The 18,193-nt window shown below is 40.4% G+C and overlaps 1 protein-coding gene across 2 annotated transcripts in view; it reads left to right on the top strand.

Moving 5' to 3' along the window:
* Positions 1–17,421, top strand: part of RORB (RAR related orphan receptor B) — a 167,715-nt gene extending 150,294 nt beyond the window's left edge. For both annotated transcript variants that reach the window (XM_036433791.2, XM_036433790.2), the window contains exons 8-10: positions 482–592; positions 3,513–3,625; positions 14,158–17,421. In XM_036433791.2, coding sequence (XP_036289684.1) covers positions 482–592; positions 3,513–3,625; positions 14,158–14,313 — 380 coding nt within the window. In that variant the 3' untranslated portion in view covers positions 14,314–17,421. The remainder of the gene's footprint in view (positions 1–481; positions 593–3,512; positions 3,626–14,157) is intronic.
* Positions 17,422–18,193: the final 772 nt, after the last annotated feature.

Below are 18,193 nucleotides of genomic sequence, written 5' to 3'. Positions count from 1 at the left end.
AAGATACCTCATCTCTGTTCTATTGACTTTTAACATCTTAGTTCAAGGCCCTTGCTTACTGTATATTATTACCAGGTTCAAGTGCCACCATGACTGATAGCCCTCAGCCCCTTATACATAATGTTTTAGATTTTCTATGAGTGCTGTACCTATACTAAAGGAACCCCAAATCACTTATTTAAATTGTTTTTAGTTGAAACTAATTTCAAGCTTATACAATTAGACTCAGGTCATGTATTCACACTTGGATATTACAATGGGCACACACCATTTCCAACTGCCCCTCACCGGAATTATTAACTTTCATTACCTGGTCAAGATGTTGCCTGGATTCCTCATCTATAATTACTACTAAATTACTTTTGTGGATAGAAACTTGGAAATATTTTTTCTATGTGCCTACTAGGTAAAATGTTGAATAACTTTTCTTACTCTTGCCCATTCCAATCAAGTATCTTCATTGATTTGCCTTCTTTTATAGGTTCTGATGACCTAGTGAATGAAGCATTTGACTTTGCAAAGAATCTGTGCTCCTTGCACCTGACTGAGGAGGAGATTGCTTTGTTCTCATCTGCTGTTCTGATATCTCCAGGTAGGGAAGGCTGAGGTCTTTACCTTTTCTTTTTAACCTGTTTCATTATCTTTCATATGGATGACACCTACCTCAGCCAAGGTGCTCAAGAGAAACTTTAAAAGAGCCATATTTTCTTTAGCAAGATATTTTTAGACAATCCAAAGGAAAGTAATTTGAAGTTAAATCAAATGGTTGGTTTTATCTCAAAAATAAGAGTAGAGCATGTGGTGGGCATCATTCCAGATTCAAAAGAGCCAAATTATTCTTTAATAGGCAAATAAAAACTGATAGTGACTTGTTATAACTAAGTTCCATTTTGATTTTTAAAATAAAGGACATGGTTGGGAAACTGTCCAATAAGATGAAACTCAGCAGAAATATATCGAATGAAAGATCCAGCATTAAGTACAGAGTACACTTTCTCCTCTTAAAATACCCTTTTCTCTGGTTTATCTACCCATGGTAAATGGGTGTGCTCATTGCAAGCAAATGATGGTTCCTTTTCTTTCTTTCTTTCTTTTTTTTTCTTTTTCTTTGTCACATCAGAGAATTTAAAAGAAGGTGAGGACAGCAGAGTAAAAATGGCTCCTATTAAGACCAGAAAAGAAAGAATCTCTGATGTGGCAGTAACATTCTAGTACAGGCTCTGCCACCATTTGTCTGTGTGACCTTGTACACTTGCCCTCTCAGAGTCTCAGTTTCTTCATGTATAAAGTAAGAGAGTTGGGCTTCATAATAATAAAGACCTCATATACCTCTAAAATGCAATAACATGGCAAAAAGTTTTCAAAGAAGGTAAGGTGTAATATTTATAGATCTCATAGAACTGTAGCAATTGAGATTCTTTTTAAAAATATATGCCAACCTGAAAAAGGTATAGAATCCTAATCAAACCTGGCTTCTTCTTCAATGGGAATGAGAATTCAGAGTCACTCACTCAGCTGCCTATACAGTTAGATTTGGATAGCAGTGTTGTTGATAGTTCTCCACTGAAAGAACAACACATTCCTGCTAAATTTTACTGTCAAGAGACTCATTCCTTCAATAACCCATTTATTTTTAGAGACTAAGTCTTTTTTCTTATAGCCCAATGTATTTTCTCAGAGAGGCAGGAAAAAAATCAGTCTTGCCTATGAAGGTACACTGTGACACATCATTCTAGCTATACCTACCAATAATACCAGCCTCTACACTTTTTATCTATTAAGGCTTGTTTATTTCTTTTTTAAATGGAAGAAGTGACAAATATTTACTTCTGGTAGCAAAAAAATTCCAAATAGTTTTCCTCCTACCATTTACTCACTGCATTTGATTATTCCCAGAGAGTGTAGGGCGATGGAATATTAATTCTAAGCCTGTGGGTCTATGGTGAGAGATGTGGTTTTACCTCTGACGCCTGCTTGCTGGAAGGAAGTGTTACAGAACTCGCTGTCTTCTTTTGGTATGTTTGTGGCAAGTCAATAAATTCCTAACAGCAAATACTTAAGATATGATTTATCAATCCTTAAAGATAACTCTTCCAGAGGAGGATAAGCCTGTCCCTTATGAGTTAGGAGTCAACCGAACCATGGGCCATTTTCTAGAATGGCCATCAAATTCTGCTGAGCTTGGAACCACAATATTTGTCTTACTCTACCTAGTGTGGAATCTTCCAACCCTGGTCACAAACCCACACTCAGAGGCCTTAACCACTCCAAATACCTTGTTTGCCACCCTGGCCTAGTGCCATAATAAAAAAGAGAGAAGATAGATTTCCAGACTATGAAGGCTCCACCTTGTGCCAGACCCCTTCCCCCCCACCACCACAAGGTTCTTGCCATAATGACCACTGTCTATTCAGCTCCAGAGAGTTTAGAGAGGAAAGAGGGAGAGAGACTTAATTTATTCTGATTGACAATTGTCAACTGAAGGCTTTTGTGCTCGCTTACGTAAGGGTTTGCTTCACTGTTGGCTAGACTTGTTCTTGCCCTGTCTAGGATTACAGAATTGAGTTTCTCACCTGACTTGAACTGTGTTCAAAAGGATCATGCCCAGGTTCTTTTCCATGAGTATTTTTCAGCATTTGGAGACTCCAGGTGTTCCAACCTAAGGCATTGAAGTTCCAACCTAAAGCATTGATGCCTGGCTGGGCTAAATTTTGTCACCACAGTGTCTAGAGCTTCTAGGAAAGAAGGATGAAAGGAAGGAGGGACAGAGGGAGGGATGAATGGAATGAAAAGAGAGAGAAAGAAGAGTAAAAAGGAAGGAAAGGAGGAAGAGAGGGCTTTTCCTATTCACCTTTTAAAAATTCGTTATAGAAAAAGAGGACTCAGGATTACATTTTTAAAATTGATTTTATGCTTATATGAGGATTAAATGAGACAATACAAACCGCCTTTCCCTTTTATAAGTGATGTTATCATTCTATAACACTTCCTTCCAGCATCAGAGGTAAAACCATCTCCCTCATCATAGACCCACAGGCTTAGAATTAATATTCCATCGCCCTACACTCTCTGGGAATAATCAAATGCAGTGAGTAAATGGTAGGAGGAAAACTATTTGGCATTTGTTTGCTATCAGAAGTAAATATTTGTCACTTTTTCCATTTAAAAAAGCAATAAATAAGCCTTAATGGATAAAAAGTGTAGAGGCTGGTATTAATGGTAGGTATATAGTTAGAATGACATGTCACAGTGTACCTTCATAGGCAAGACTGGAGTTTATTTAATCATTGGGTCCTTAGTGCATTCTGATTTTCTATGTCAATGTATTATGCATTCCTGTCATCATGGGATTGCTTATAAAATATTTATGTTCATTATCAAAAATTACATGACTTCAGAAGCAATTTAGAACAAATGTGAAATGCGTCTGACACTCAGCACTTGTATACACAGGTGAAATAAAGCAAAGCTTACATTCCCACCACTTCTTACCCATTCTTTTCCTCTGTCAGACCGAGCCTGGCTGATAGAACCAAGGAAGGTCCAGAAGCTTCAGGAAAAGATTTATTTTGCACTTCAACATGTGATTCAGAAGAATCACCTGGATGATGAGACCTTGGCAAAGGTAGGTCCTCAGACCACAGACCCCTTGGTCACTGAAAGAGAGTGAAATGAGCCAAAGGGCGCTGGTTGTATGAAGCAAGAGGCATTTCTTGGCAACAATGATTTCTTAAAGTTACCAAAGGTGCATAAATTTTGAGGTGCACATTTAAAAGGGAGACTAGTAAATTATAATAGATGGAGAGGATAATGACACTCCTTAGGACAGGGTGATATTGATGGACCTGAAACCCAGGTACAGGAAAACACATGAAAGAAACTGAGGCATGCCATCTGAAAAACTAAAGTTTGAAGCAGGGAATCAAGTCTTCAGAACTCAAATGTGGCAGAAGAGGATACTTTGTGCCACATAGGAGTCAGATCCGGGCAAAAGTTAAAAGGGGTAGATTTTTACTCAAAATATGGAATAAATATAAAATGATGAGGGTTGCTGAAAGGAAGGTTAGACCGCTGTGTGAAGTAGTGAGCTCCCTGTCATTGGCCATATTCTAATAGATACTGCTTGGTTTCCTCTCAGATATATTGTAAATGACAGTACTACCCAGAATAGAAGATTAGACTGATTCCTTGTAAAATTCCCTTCAACTCTAATCTCTTCACTCAAGACTTGCCCTGGGGGGTCTTTCAAAATGACAAGTGTCTCATGGGCAAAAGCAGGCAACACACCATCAATTTCTTGATTCAGCTTAAGAATAGTGATGCTTAAGAAGAGAACTGAGAAAAGTTGTTTACCGAGGTAAAATCATCATAAAGAGGAAGAGTTTTCTAATAATTGATATTTAGCACTATTTTAGATTTTAAAGTATCTCTAGTTTCTTACACATTGTAATATTTTTGAGGGCCGGAATTATTTTAGATTTCTAAGTACCTTTGCTTTCTTAAAAAACTGATTTTGGTGGGATGAGGGAAGGTGGAAGAGGGATGAATGATGATAGTCAGAGACTTGACTTGGGGTGGTGAACACACAATATGCAGTATAGATGATGTGTTAAAAAAAATACTGGAATTTTTTTTATAGGGTAAGCTACTAGGAAATGGCGCTTATTCATGGTAAAGAGGTTAGAAATCCCATTCTTTATGTTGCTGTTGTTTTTTATTAAAACACTGTCATTCTTCTCTTGAAATTCTTTATTTAAAAAAGGGGGAAAGACACTATTAGGGATACTATCAGAATCTACTTTGCACAGAAAGAGCATTGTTATAAAAAAAAAACTTAATGAGTTAAATATGCTGCTTCATTATGGTAACATTGTGTTAAAATTAACACAACTTAGGAAGAACATTTTCACAATGTGGAGGGCTAGTTCTCTTTGGTATAACTTTGCACTTAGTGGGAAAAGACAAATCACCTTCTCTCTGCACCTCTTTTCTCCCAGTGAAGAGCAAAACTACATGCTTTCAGATAACCGGAGAAAAAAGATGGTAATGTGAATGTATGCATCTGTCACTTATAATTGCATATATAACTAGCAAAATGCATAAGTATATCTAGCTAATTAATTGGGGGTCCTGCATTTAGTTTACCAAAATAAAGGTTGATAAAATCTAGAGTTAGACAAAAGTTGTTGCTATTCTGCTCAGGGAGATTGTCTGCATTTCAGAAAATTCTAGTTTCATCATGTGTAAATGAAAATTATAATTCCTGGCTCCTGTATAGATGTGCTTTAGGTTCAAATGAGATATTTGCCCTACATGGATTCTAACACACTGTGACACTGTGATTATTACTATCCTAGGAGAGTAAAACTCTCATGCTTACACCATCTTTTACCTTTTGGTGTCCTGGTGCTGGTGATCTGAGGTCCTGAGATAGAAAGGAGACAGGGAAAATGAAGAATGAAAGGTATTTAGTGGCAAAAAAAAAAAAATTAGAACACGGGCAGTAGGTCAGTTTTTCCTTTTTTTATCTTTGGTTGTAAAAGTCCACAAGTCAATTCTTTTTAAAGGTTCTTAGTATAACTGGCATATGATATTATATAGTTTGGAATGCATAATACCAGTATAATGATTTAGCACTTGGTTATAATATATTGCAAAATGATCACCACAATAAGTCTAGTTAACATCAACTCAGTTCTTTTCTTATAGTAACAATGTTTCAAAACTGGAGACCAGAAAAAGAATTAGAAAAGAGTAATCCTATCTAATAAAAGAATAATATGCAAATTGACCATACATCCATTACACACAAAAGCCACACCTGCCAGCCAATCAGGAGCAAGTATGCAAATTAACCCAACCAAGATGGCTACAGCCACAGAGTGACCAGGAGGCTTGGGTTTTCCTGGCAATGGAGGAAGCCAAGCTTCCTGCACCCCCTGGCCAGCCCAGGCCTCTGCTCAAGGCTACAAAGTTTCAATTATAGAAAATAAATAAATCTCAGATCCCAGAGCCTCTGCTTTGGTCGCCAGGGGCATGGCCAGCTTGCAAAACACCACAGGCTGCCCCACACCCTAAGGGAAGCCCCAACCTAATCCAGGACACCCGTCAGGGCAAACCAGCTATCCCCCACCCGTGCACCAGGGTTCTATCCTATCTAATAGAAGAGTAATGTGCAAATTGACCATCACTCCAACACATAAGATGGCTACCCCATGTGGACACAAGATGGCCTGCTGGGGAAGGCAGCTGGGAGAGACCAGATCTGCAAGGGAGGGCAGTTGTAGGCAATCAGGCCACCAGGGGAGGGCAGTTGGGAGGGACCAGGCTGGCAGAGGAGGGAAGTTAGGGGTGACTGGGCCTCCAGGGAAGGACAGTTGGGGCAGAGGAGGGGAGGGTCCAGGTCTGCAGGGGAGAGCAGTTAGGGGTGACCAGGCCAGCAAGGGAGGGCAGTTAGGGGCAATCAAGCTGGCAGGGGAGCAGTTAGGCATCAATCAGGCTGGCAGGGGAGAGGTTAGGGGAGAGGTTAGGGGTTATCAGGCTGGCAAGCAGAAGCAGTTAGGGGCAATCAGGAAGGCAGGCAGGCAAGCAGTTGGGAGCCAGCAGTCCTGGATTGGAGGGGTGCAGGACATCCCCCCCCCCCCCGCCCATGCACAAATTTTGTGCACTGGGCCTCTAGTTTCTTGTATAAAATTCCCTGGAACCAGATAACAAAGCATTGCTTCCATCGGTCTTGTGTGGATGTTAGGTTTTTGTGTGGACCCTTCCTTGTAACTGTCACCATTTTAATAGGATGTAATTTGAACAAATGTGGAGGGATCATGAGAGAGAATGAGATCTGGACTCTTATTTATGCCAGCTCTGAATTGTATGGCTTTGGATAAGTCACTCCATTTATGGAAAACAGATTCATCAGCTGTCAGATGCTGGGGGAGGAAAGGCTACATCTGTAGAGGTCCTGAGCTTGAATTCTTTAAGGACAATGGCACCTCATCAAACCCACACTCTCCAGAAGGAATGTTTTGTTTAAATCCGAAAAAACAATTCTTCTCTACCACAGAGTTTTCTCATCCTTTCAGAAATGTCACTCTTAAACAGTGACAACCATTCTTATGAATGCTATTTATAGACTCATTGGGGATTCTGGCAAACATTATGAAACCTATCTCTAGAAAAATGCACACAGACTCAACCGTTGTATTGAATTCCAGGGCTCAGGTTAAATCCCCAGTAGGTGGGGCAGATCTGCCTCTTGTGTACTATGCAACGACAATTTCTACCCTGAACAGGTGTAGTAGATGTCAGGTGAGAGATGCAGATGCACTCACCCACAGTCAGTGGACTTTGTCCTGAAAGAACAGTCTCCAGCACACTTTCTACACGACCACCTCCTGAAATTAAATTCAAGTAACAGTGTCATACTTTCAACCAAATTTAGGCCAAGAGAAGGTTTGAAAATTCAGGAAGTCTGTGTTCATTGGCTAAATGGTTTTAATCTTTATATATTAATCAATTTTTCATTTATTTGTTTGTCTAAAAAAATACCCTATTAAAAATCTAGTTTTCTTTGCTCATCAGCATAATGATAATATACAGCATATTTATAATAAACCATCAAAAACACTTCCTAGCTGAGTGACCCTGGACAAGTGACTTAACCTCTCTGTGCCTCAGTTTCCTCATTTGTAAAATGAGACTACAGATAGTATCAATCTCATTTGGTTATGTTAAGGACTAAATGAAATCAAATATAAGCAAGCTGAATGGTTTATACAGGTAGTTTGTAAGTGTTGTTTACAGTTGTGGACAAAGTAAATTTTATTTGGCAGGGAACTTTTTTGTCCAGGAGATGGTATATATGAGCTAATCACCAATGAATGAAAACTATCTCAAAAGATGGAAGTTGGGGGAGGAGGTTAAGAGGTGGACTATGGCATTCCAAGTGATGGGGGACAGGGTGTGGAGGTAAGAAAGTATGAGGTATTTTTGAGCTATGAATAATAGTTAGATTTGACTGGATCTGGACTTGAGAAGTCTGGAATGAGATGACACTGGTCACTTTCACTAAAACTCATAGAAAAAAATACATGTGTGTATTTATAATATGCATATATAATATACATTTTGTAAGCCCCATCTGACTAGGGGAGGCAGCCCATCTGTTCTCTGGGCTATACTTTTCTTGTCTGGGAAATGAGTAGGTTGCACTGGATGGTCATTTAATCCATTTGGCATAATATTCTTTGACTCAAAAAGAGGAAAACGAAGAGCATGGGAGGGCAAAAAAAGATTTAAAGGTTTCTCCTTAAGATCTTCTTTTTCCCTCTCATGCTCTTTTCCAGTCCAACCCCTCCGGCTGTGTATCCTGGGTGATTAGAGTCATAGAATATTATTAGGTAGCATAGAGACTTTTCCCAGCATTCCTGCAAATATGTGCAACACTCCTGGAGGTATAGTCTCACCCAGAGCTGGACTGAGAAGTTTAAAAGTAGCAAACTCAGTAATAACACATCATGTATTCAATGAGAAGGCATGGAGAACTCCTGGTGTGCCTCAGCCCACAAGCCCACTCACCTCGCCATATGCAGAGCCCAGAGGGACACTCATTTTTGTTTACCCCATGTGGAACACTTCAGTGAGTGTCATGCCTTCAGCTCGCTTCTCAAAACTGTGTGCAAATGCCTGTGCCTTGACATGTGCTAGAGATGCAACCTTTCCAGGAATCACAGGCCATACCACCCTCAGGTGTTTTTATACCATAGTTCTATGCTGATAACTTGCCCTTCCAGGATGTGGAAGAATCTCTGTGGAGTTATTTTGCTGAAGCTCAGAATCTCTCTGTCACTCCTCCCTTTTCCCCTATCCCTAGCTGGCCAGACATTACCTGCCCCCTATTCAGATCTCTCTTTTTCATTATTACAGGAAATATTATCCCTTCAAGGAGAGATAACAGCAATACTATTATTTTCTTTTTTTATTAGTATTAGTCTTGCTAAAGCTTTTGCTGTCCATGAAGATGCCACACAGCATCCTTTCCTCCATAGCTATTAGCCTAAAGTTATGCCATGTTAACAAAAGCACAATGGAGATCTCGGGTTCACCATGGGGAGAGAATGACCTGGCCAAGAATGGCTGCACCATGAGGTGATGAGTCTGTTCTTTGAGACTCACCTCCCCCTGGGATCTGGAAGGCTTCAGCCTTCCCAGGGGGAACTGTGATAGATAGGGCTGGGAGAGGCACAAAACCACAGGCTCACTAACTTCTTCATTCCTAAGTCCATTTCTAGCATAACAATAACAAAACTGTAAAATCATTATAGAGATGGAAGTCTGTCTTTCTATTATCATAGTGCCAAGCTATTAAATAAAAGCTCGAAGATGAATGAACAAGTGAAATGGATTTATTTAGCCTCACTTGTGCCCCGTTTTTATCAGCGCTTCTGGAGCTTCTTACACTTTGATCAAACCCTTGTCGGCTTCCTGCCTCAGTCAGGTTGGAGAGCATTTGGTGGCCTGGGAGCCCTTATGACCAAGATCACTAGTTTTATGCTCTTCAGGTTTCATGTTTTCAACATCAAATGTGCTAGTTATAAAATTATGGATTTTCCTCATAAAAGTACCCTCTGGAAAGAGGCATAGAAATTATTATCTCTTCTCCAACAGCTGCCTTTTCTTCTTGTAGACCCGGTAGGTATAAGCTAAAGCTTCCTTCTTATAAAAATGCTTCTATGAGAAAGAGATGAGCGTGAAAATGCCTTTTTATAGACCCTCTGTCTATCCCCGCTATGGGGATCACTTAAGCATGAAGAAATTTCATGATGATTTGAAATTGACTACCCCCTTCATCTCCAAGTGCTTCGGGATCACCTCCCCAGCTGTTTAAAAAGTTGTTGAGCCATTAACTGCTGCTGAGGCTGCTCCGAGCTCCCTTTGAAATGGGGGTCCCCCAGCAGTAGTACATAATATTGATGAGCAATGAGTGACTGCCAGCTGCCTCCTCCACCAGGCCTTTCTGGGTGCTGACAAGCACTACTGCTGCCTGTGTGGCCTCCTGGCCCACCATGCCTCCAGAGTGATGGATGCCCCTGTCAGCACTTCTGTTTCCACAGCTGATTGGACGCCTTTAAACCAGCCTCTTCCGAGAGCACAGAGGTTGGGGAAGCTCTTTGCCTTTCTCAGTGATCCTAGGTCGAGTGGTCCCAGTGTTCTTTTACCAAAAGCAAGTCTCACCATTCAGCCCATTCTCCAGATGAGCAACAGGGAAGAATCCAAGTCCCATAGAAGAGGAGAGAATGAGTTTCTGAATCAGATGCCCCTTAAACCCAGTTTTAGGCAGGAAAGAATCAAGAGTCCATATTCCCTTTCTAAAACTGAACACATGGTCAAATAATTCTGGTGCAAGTGAGCAAGGGTTTCAGTCTTTGTCTCATACATTTAATTTCCCACCCCCATCGTCCTTCTCTAAAGGAACAAAAAACTCTTGAAGAATCATAACACCTAGGATTCGATTTTATGGATTACAGTTTATTAAACAAGCAACTTATTTTAATTGCTACAAGAAAATGAAAACTAATATGTTATTTTTTTATTTCAATAGAAGTAAGTGGCTGATTTTGTTTGCACACATGATATACAAAGATTCGATTTTTGGTGCTTGGTTAAGGGCTAAGCTGGTTTCTTGCCTTGTGTCTCATGTGACTAAAAAAAGTGTGGTCTTGACTAGATATTTCTCTCCTTGAAGGAAGCATTATATGGGAATGGAAGCATGACACCTAACACGTATGTTGACACACATATATCATGCTAGGCTCTGCTACAGGGTGTTTGTATTGTCTCATTTCATCTCACAACAATGCTCTGATATAGGGACTGCCGTGATGGCCACCTGGTAGATAAGTGAGCTGAGAGGTTCAGGGACTTGCCCAAGATCACACAGCTAGAAACAGCAGATGCAGGATTCAGTCAGGCCTCAAACCCATGCGTTGTTTTTGGTTTTAGTCATTTGGCTCCTCCTCCTTGTACGGTGTTTGTGTCATAGGAGATTCAGGAATTGCATGATTGTCCCTCACCAAACGAATAGGATTAAACACGGACTCTTCCCTCTCCCAATATAGTTGCTTGTCTGTCTCCTGAAAAGGAGCTAACTTTACACTCAGCTACCAGGACTGTTTCAAACATAACAAGTAATTTACTTTTCAATTTTGAAGAACAGTTGTAAATGTATACAATCTGAACCTCTGAAACAGGTGTTTCTCAAACTCTCTCTCCCATGGACCCACTACATCAGTATCCCCATGGAATGTTCATTTCAAATGTAGGGTCTGAGCTCCACCTAGAATTACAGGAAAACACAGTCCCCGGGGGGTAGATCCCAGGAACCTGCATTTGAGGGAAGCACCCCAGGGACTCACGCACACTAAAGATCGACAAGCGTTCCTGAGATGCTTGTGAAAGTTTCAGGAGCTCTGCACATCATCAATTCATCTGCAATGATCGTAGGAAGCTTTCACAGCCTTTCTGCCTTCGTGAGAACAACAACTATTCTCACACTGTTACAGTCTCCTTCTTGCAAACCAGCTGGTTAAGAGAGCCTGAATAATTTCCCAAGGAGCTCTAGTTAAGTGGACACTCACACGCTCTTTGTCCATGAGAACATAGAAAAGATGCAGTTTTCCATTCTGGACCCATAGTGAAATCTTTCAGAATGGGCTTGTGATCGTCTTTCTCTTTTTGCTCAAAACCCTTACAAAGACCTTAACTGAGACCTTGTGTCATCTGGTAAGCCCCATCTCCAGCTTTATCCTTGGAGATGCTCACCCACTGCTCTGGTAACACTGAACTTCCTTCAGTTACTTCCGGCGCCCCAAACACCACAGCACCTTTGCATACGATCCTAGGGCACAGTCTGTAACCTCGGCCCCAGCAGCTGGTTAGATCTCACCCTTCAGAGCCCAGTATACACGGCACTTTCTGCCAGTCAGGGAAAGGTAAGTATCATGTGATCCCACTCATATGTGGAATCTAGTGAACAAAATAAACTGATGAACAGAATAGATCCAGAAACACAGAAGCATGGAACACCAACTGTCAAACCTCAGAAAGCAGGGAGGGGGAGAGGGAAGAGAATTTGTATGCATACTTGCATGGACACAGACAACAGGATAATGAAGGACCTGCGGTGGAGGATCCATGTGGCTAGATGAGGTCAATAAGGGAGAAAAGGGGACATATGTAACACATTAAACAATAAAGCTTTTTTTTTTTTTTTTTAATGGCACTTTCTGGAGAAAGCCATCCTGGCCTGCCAGAGGAAGCCAGAATGTCCTAATAGCCAGCACTTCCAGCATCATTCTTCCACAGCACTCACCACAGGTTTTCACTTGCTTTTGTCTGTGTGGCAACTTGATTCACATCTATCTTTTCAAGTCTATTATTAGCAAGAACCAGTCTGTTTTGAAGTAACTCATAGTGTTGGACAGAAGGTCTTCGCTCTCAGACTAAAATTTAACATTCCTTTGGTAGACAAAGGTTCCACATGTCTCATTTCTATCCCTATCAGTAAACAGCAGCGGGAATGGGAAGTCTGAACACCAGACCTCTTCATGTGTTCTAGATCCTTTTAATAAATATGTCAACAGTTCTCACCATACCGCTATTTTTAAATTGTTCATAGTATGACAATATCGTCATCAGTTGTTTAAAGGAAAGTTAATGAAAGAGTGGAAATTTCGGAAAGCCACAAACTACCTAATTATCTATTTCCTCCTGTACTTCAAAGAGTGCAATGGTTTTTTATGGTTAAGTAGGGTGGGGAGCACAGTGAGCCTATGGGGTGATTAGATAGGTTTTATTAAATTGTATCTTATCATCACTTTCAAGTGAGCTATATGAACGATCAAGCTTATCTTTTGTAAGACTATTCCCTAAATGAGAACATACCTCATTCCCACAGTAATTGGACCACAATCAGATTTGGGTTTAAGCTGATGTTAACATGAAATGGTAGATTCTAAGTATACCTAAGTTACAATATGTTACCAGTTAGAATTGGTCATCTCCTAAGACTTCTATATCATTTGGCAAACTGTGGACATTATTACAAAAGCATGGTCTTCCTATTATTTGAACTCAAAATTACATCCTATGTTATATATGTAATTCAAAACCTAGCAATTATAAGTGGATATTCTCACCCAGGTTTCTAAAACATCTTCCTGAGGAAGCTAATTGGCAGTGATCTCCCGAATTTTCCCTTGATCAAATATAGTTTCATTTCGTGCATTATAGCAGAAAGGGGTCTGAGAGATGTAGGCAGGCTAGTGATCCTGACAGCAAAGCAGGCCAGGTAATTATGAACTACATCTCATGTGGCTTAGGCTACCCCTTCCTAACGGCTTCTCCTTCTCAAACTAAAAACCTAATACATCACAAAAGTTTTTGGGAAATAATAGAAAATAATATTAGCTAACAATTGTGTTTCCTGCCTGCAGTGTTCCTAACACTTTGGTATAATTACCTCACTCAGTCCACACAACAACCCAGTGAAGCAGGTGCTGTGCCCATCCTACAAACGAGAAGACTGAAGCATTGCGAGTGTCACAGCCACACAGCCCATTAGCTGCTTTGGAATCAGGATTCCAGAGCACCCACTCCTGAGGCTTAAACTAGACTACCTCCCATCCAGACTTTATTTAAGAACAATGAATCAGGAAACTTGGTCCAGCTCTCTTTCTCTGTATTTTTCCCTTGCACATGTGTCAAACACAAGGCCCGCGGGCCAAATCCGTCCCGCCAGGCCTTGCAATGTGGCCCGCACCGCACTGTCATCACTGCACTCCGCTGCGTTTCCATCACAATGACAGTTTATGACTGTTCAGTAAACCATTCCGCCCGCGATTTAGGCTGGATTTTAGATTTTGGCCCCTTCTCTGATTGAGTTCGACACCCCTACTTAGAGGATGATGGGGTGGGGGAGTAGGAGGAGCAGTTTGTTTTGTTTTATTCTAAAGGAAAAGCTGAAAGTGAGCCTTCTGTCTCTCTGAACATCTTTTTCCAAAGCCATTTCCCTTCATCAGGGCCAAGAAGGACACTGCTTCAGAAGACAGAGTACTAATGAGCTTCCTCCTTTGTCTCCTTCCCTGCCCCTCCATTCTGCAGTTAATAGCCAAGATACCGACCATCACGGCAGTTTGCAACTTGCACGGGGAGAAGCTGCAGGTATTTAAGCAATCGCATCCAGACATAGTGAATACACTCTTTCCTCCGTTATACAAGGAGCTCTTTAATCCTGACTGTGCCACCGTCTGCAAATGAAGGCAGCGACAGAACTATCTCGTGGTCCTGGAATGCATCACCATTAACACAAAAGCAATGTGTTCGTGAAGACTTAAGGAAAATGTCACTACTGCAACATTAGGAATGTCCTGCACTTAATAGAATTATTTTTCACCGCTACAGATGGAAGAATGTAAATATGCACCTGAGTGGGGCTCTTTTATTTGTTTGTTTGTTTTTGAAATGACCATAAATATACAAATATAGGACACTGGGTGTTATCTCTCTCTCTCTCTCTCTCTCTCTTTTTTTTTTTTTTTTTTTTTTTTGTAATTTTATTCGGGTATGTTTTGGGAGATAATTGTTTATAGAATTTTATTGTAGATATATAAGAGAACAGAGCGGTACTTTACATGATTACTTTTCCTGTTGATTGTTCAAATATAATTTAAGAAAATTCCACTGAATAGGTTTTCCTATTTCTATGTTTTTAGGTAGCTGATGCATGTGTAAATTTGTAGCTGTCTTGGAAAGCATTGTGCATAATGTAATAAGTATATAATATCTGGGAATATTATATATGACAATTACTTATACATGCACATGCACTGTGGCTTAAAATATCATACCTACTATCAAAGGGGGTTCAGTCAGGCTCTCTTATATTATTTACCTTCTGTGTTATATGTTACCTTTATGTTAGACAATCGGGATTTTGTTTTCCCAACCAGAGTGTCAGTGGCAAGATAGTACCAATACAGAAATAAGTCTGCAAAGGAAGTCTGCAAAGGAAGCATGGCCTCTGTATAAAAACTCTGCTTCTATCAATGACATCAAAGCCTTGTCAAGATGGTACACATTGGAGGGGAAATTTAAGTGTTTGGAGCCATTTTCCTGTTTTAAGAATTAGGCCACAGGTAATATTGTGGAGGCCAGGACTTTTTTGACCAAACAATAGATTTTCACTGGGACACACAAAACACTTTTTTTCTTTGGATTTCAGGTTATGAAGGAAACTTTATTTTGGTGCTTACTGTGTCTTCAACAGAGAAATACCATCTGTAGATTAAAATCACCAGCAATTTTTTCTAATGAAATTGGAGTAAATCAGAAGCTAGGGTCCCAATGCCATTTCATGCAAACATTTTCTCTCTAACCATTTTTCTTTTTGGCAAAGAAGAAGTAGAAAGAAAATATACAAAGTAAAGAAGTAGTTCTTTATATCCATTTTCTTTAATAATTTTGTTAGAAAAAGCAGCAATAAAGGGAAGGCAGGACTTTATATGTCCTTTAATCAGGAGCCTCTGGTTTTTTTTCCAATTCCCAAACCTTGCATTATAAAAATATGGCAAAAACTTGACAGATTGTAAAAAAATTATCTGAGTTATTATATAAAAGAAATACACCCCGAAGCCAAACTCTTTCCTAGGCGGTTTGAAATTACATTCTCCATCTAGCCTGAGATTATTTTCTTAGCATCTTTTAAAAGATCGGAAGAGGTGAAATAAGGATTAGAGAATTTAAACTTCCTAGTACAAATTCTCACTTCTCCACCTGCTCTTCAATCAAACTGATCACCAGGAAACAAAAAACCAACAAAAACCCACACATAAATTCTATGGAGTTTGTTCTACTTGTGGTCTGAGGCCTTATATTTATGGACTCATTTTATCCAAAATTGGGTTTTTAAAAAAGGGAGAGGAGAGCTTTATGTATAAAACAATGAAAATGATGATTTCCTGTAAGTATAGCCCAGTCCCTTAATCCTTTCAAACACACACACACACACACACACACACACACACACACACATGCACACGCACACGCAAGCATGCACACCTGCTTTGTAAAGTTGCCATCAGTAGAAGCTTTGAGTTCTTGGTTCATCTTTTATGCTTTCCTGAGTTACATGGTGTAGAGCCCTCGCCTCGATGCCACAGAACTCCTCACTGGTGATCAAACAGAAGTGCAGCCTTTTCTTTTAGAAAACAGTCTTTTTCCACCTCATGATTGATGAATTCCAAACCAATGGGGGAAAACAAAAAGGCTTTAAAATAATGAATCTCTTTCTCAACTACTGTTATATTCAATTAATTTAACTACATTGGACCAAATTAACTTCAGTGTCTAAGAAGACAGCTGTAGACTGCTTATTATGCTGCTACAGGGACTCAATTCTTTTTGGTGTAAATGTCACTCCTGCTAGCTCTTTGTATAAAGAATTAATTCCAAGAGTCATATTTCCTTCTAATGGAAAGATTACTTTACTGATTGCTAGGAAAACAGGGTAATGGAAGGCACTCAATTAAACCAAGCCGTTTCCAAATGCAATGTATGTTTTATGATTGGCTTGTGATAGGCGCGACATTTAATGTGTCTACTTGGTGTTTCCCTTTGAGCTTTGAACTTATGTCAAAGTTTGTTTTCATTGTTCTGTTGGCCTGGTGTTCTCCATTGTCAGCCTGTAATGCCTGCTCAGTTGCAAAGAGGATGGTTTACCTTGGAGGGTTTAAATTGGCCCAGTTGATGAAGTGGCTAAGGATTTTTTCCTCCCTCGTCCCATGGGTGATGTAGGAAAAGAGATTGCTCCCCACATTTGCCTCAGGAGGTACTGGATTTGAATTTGTGTCGTTTCCACTAGTGCAGGCATTTAATTGGGACTGCATGAACCTTTTGAAGTGAGGGGATAGGAAACAGCTAGAGACTGAACCGGAACAGAGCAGTGGAAACCAGTATGCGCTCAGCCCACTTTGGCTGAGAAACGAGATTTCCGTTCTCCCCCACGGTGGCCAAATCGGTCCCTTAAAAGACAACCGAGACATACTTTTGATGGTAACAAAGCACTTTTACAAGCTGCCCTTTAAACATCTGCTGTGACTCCCGCTCGAGGTATTTTGAAAGTTGGGTTAAGAACAACTTCCTTTACCACACGCGATCCTCGTCCCTTCCCCGTGACCACTCACAAATGTTCACAACACATTCATGGCAAAGTGTGCACTGGAAAAAATGACCCACGAGCCCTACTTTTTACTCCATGCTTCGTAAATGACAATCACTGCTTGATGCAGATGTTGCACTGTATCCACTCAGGGATGTTTTATTTCAAAAAATAAAAAATAAAAAGGTACATCCAGAAGGAAGGGGAGGGAAAAACAAAACAGGAAAATGACAACAAAAATGGAAATGGCATCAACTATGCCAATGAGAGAACCTCTGACAAGGCTTTTCAGACCAACGAGCAGTGACTTCATGTTGTAAACGGAGCTTACTTTTACTATTGAGACTTGCTGACAAGTATTGTAGCTCAGGAGTAAGGACAACTTAGTCTCATTTTCTAAAATCTGCCAAGAGCCCAATAATCCAGCTGCTCCATTTACAGGAATACGTATCTCCCAGTGAACCCAAGCTTCCCATACAAGTCCCGAGCAAGGGAAATACAGATCTGGGCCACATGAGATGAACCCGACAGGGAGGTGAAGCTGTACTTGTGGTCTGTGAAAGGAAAGGCAAATTTTGGAGGGAATAGAAGAGAAAAGGGGATCCCAAATCCATCCAACACCTCACATAGAGCCCTACTGCCCGTGACTCAGGTCATCTTTGTGTCCCTTTTTCTGCACTTCTTTTATCCCCGGAGCCTGAAAGCTGAAGGTGGAGATGGACTGCACAAGTATACCCTGCCAGGGTTCTCCTTGTTTTAAATCTGACTTCTAGGCATTGGACTAAAAGGCCACCGATTTGGTAAAAACAGAGAATGCAGTGGTCTCGTGGGTAATAAGACCTTCTTGATAGAATCTGAGAGACCCTAAATTATAATGAACGCTGAATATTAAAGAGAGGTGCCAGGGAGGCATCAGTCCACTTTCTATCATAGCTGCCTTGTTCAACACATAACTTCACAGTAGTCAAGCTGAACTGTTTG

The sequence above is a fragment of the Pipistrellus kuhlii genome, unplaced genomic scaffold, assembly GCF_014108245.1.
Source record: "Pipistrellus kuhlii isolate mPipKuh1 unplaced genomic scaffold, mPipKuh1.p scaffold_m20_p_12, whole genome shotgun sequence".
Taxonomy (NCBI): domain Eukaryota; kingdom Metazoa; phylum Chordata; class Mammalia; order Chiroptera; family Vespertilionidae; genus Pipistrellus; species Pipistrellus kuhlii.
This window is presented reverse-complemented; position numbering and strand designations above follow the sequence as displayed.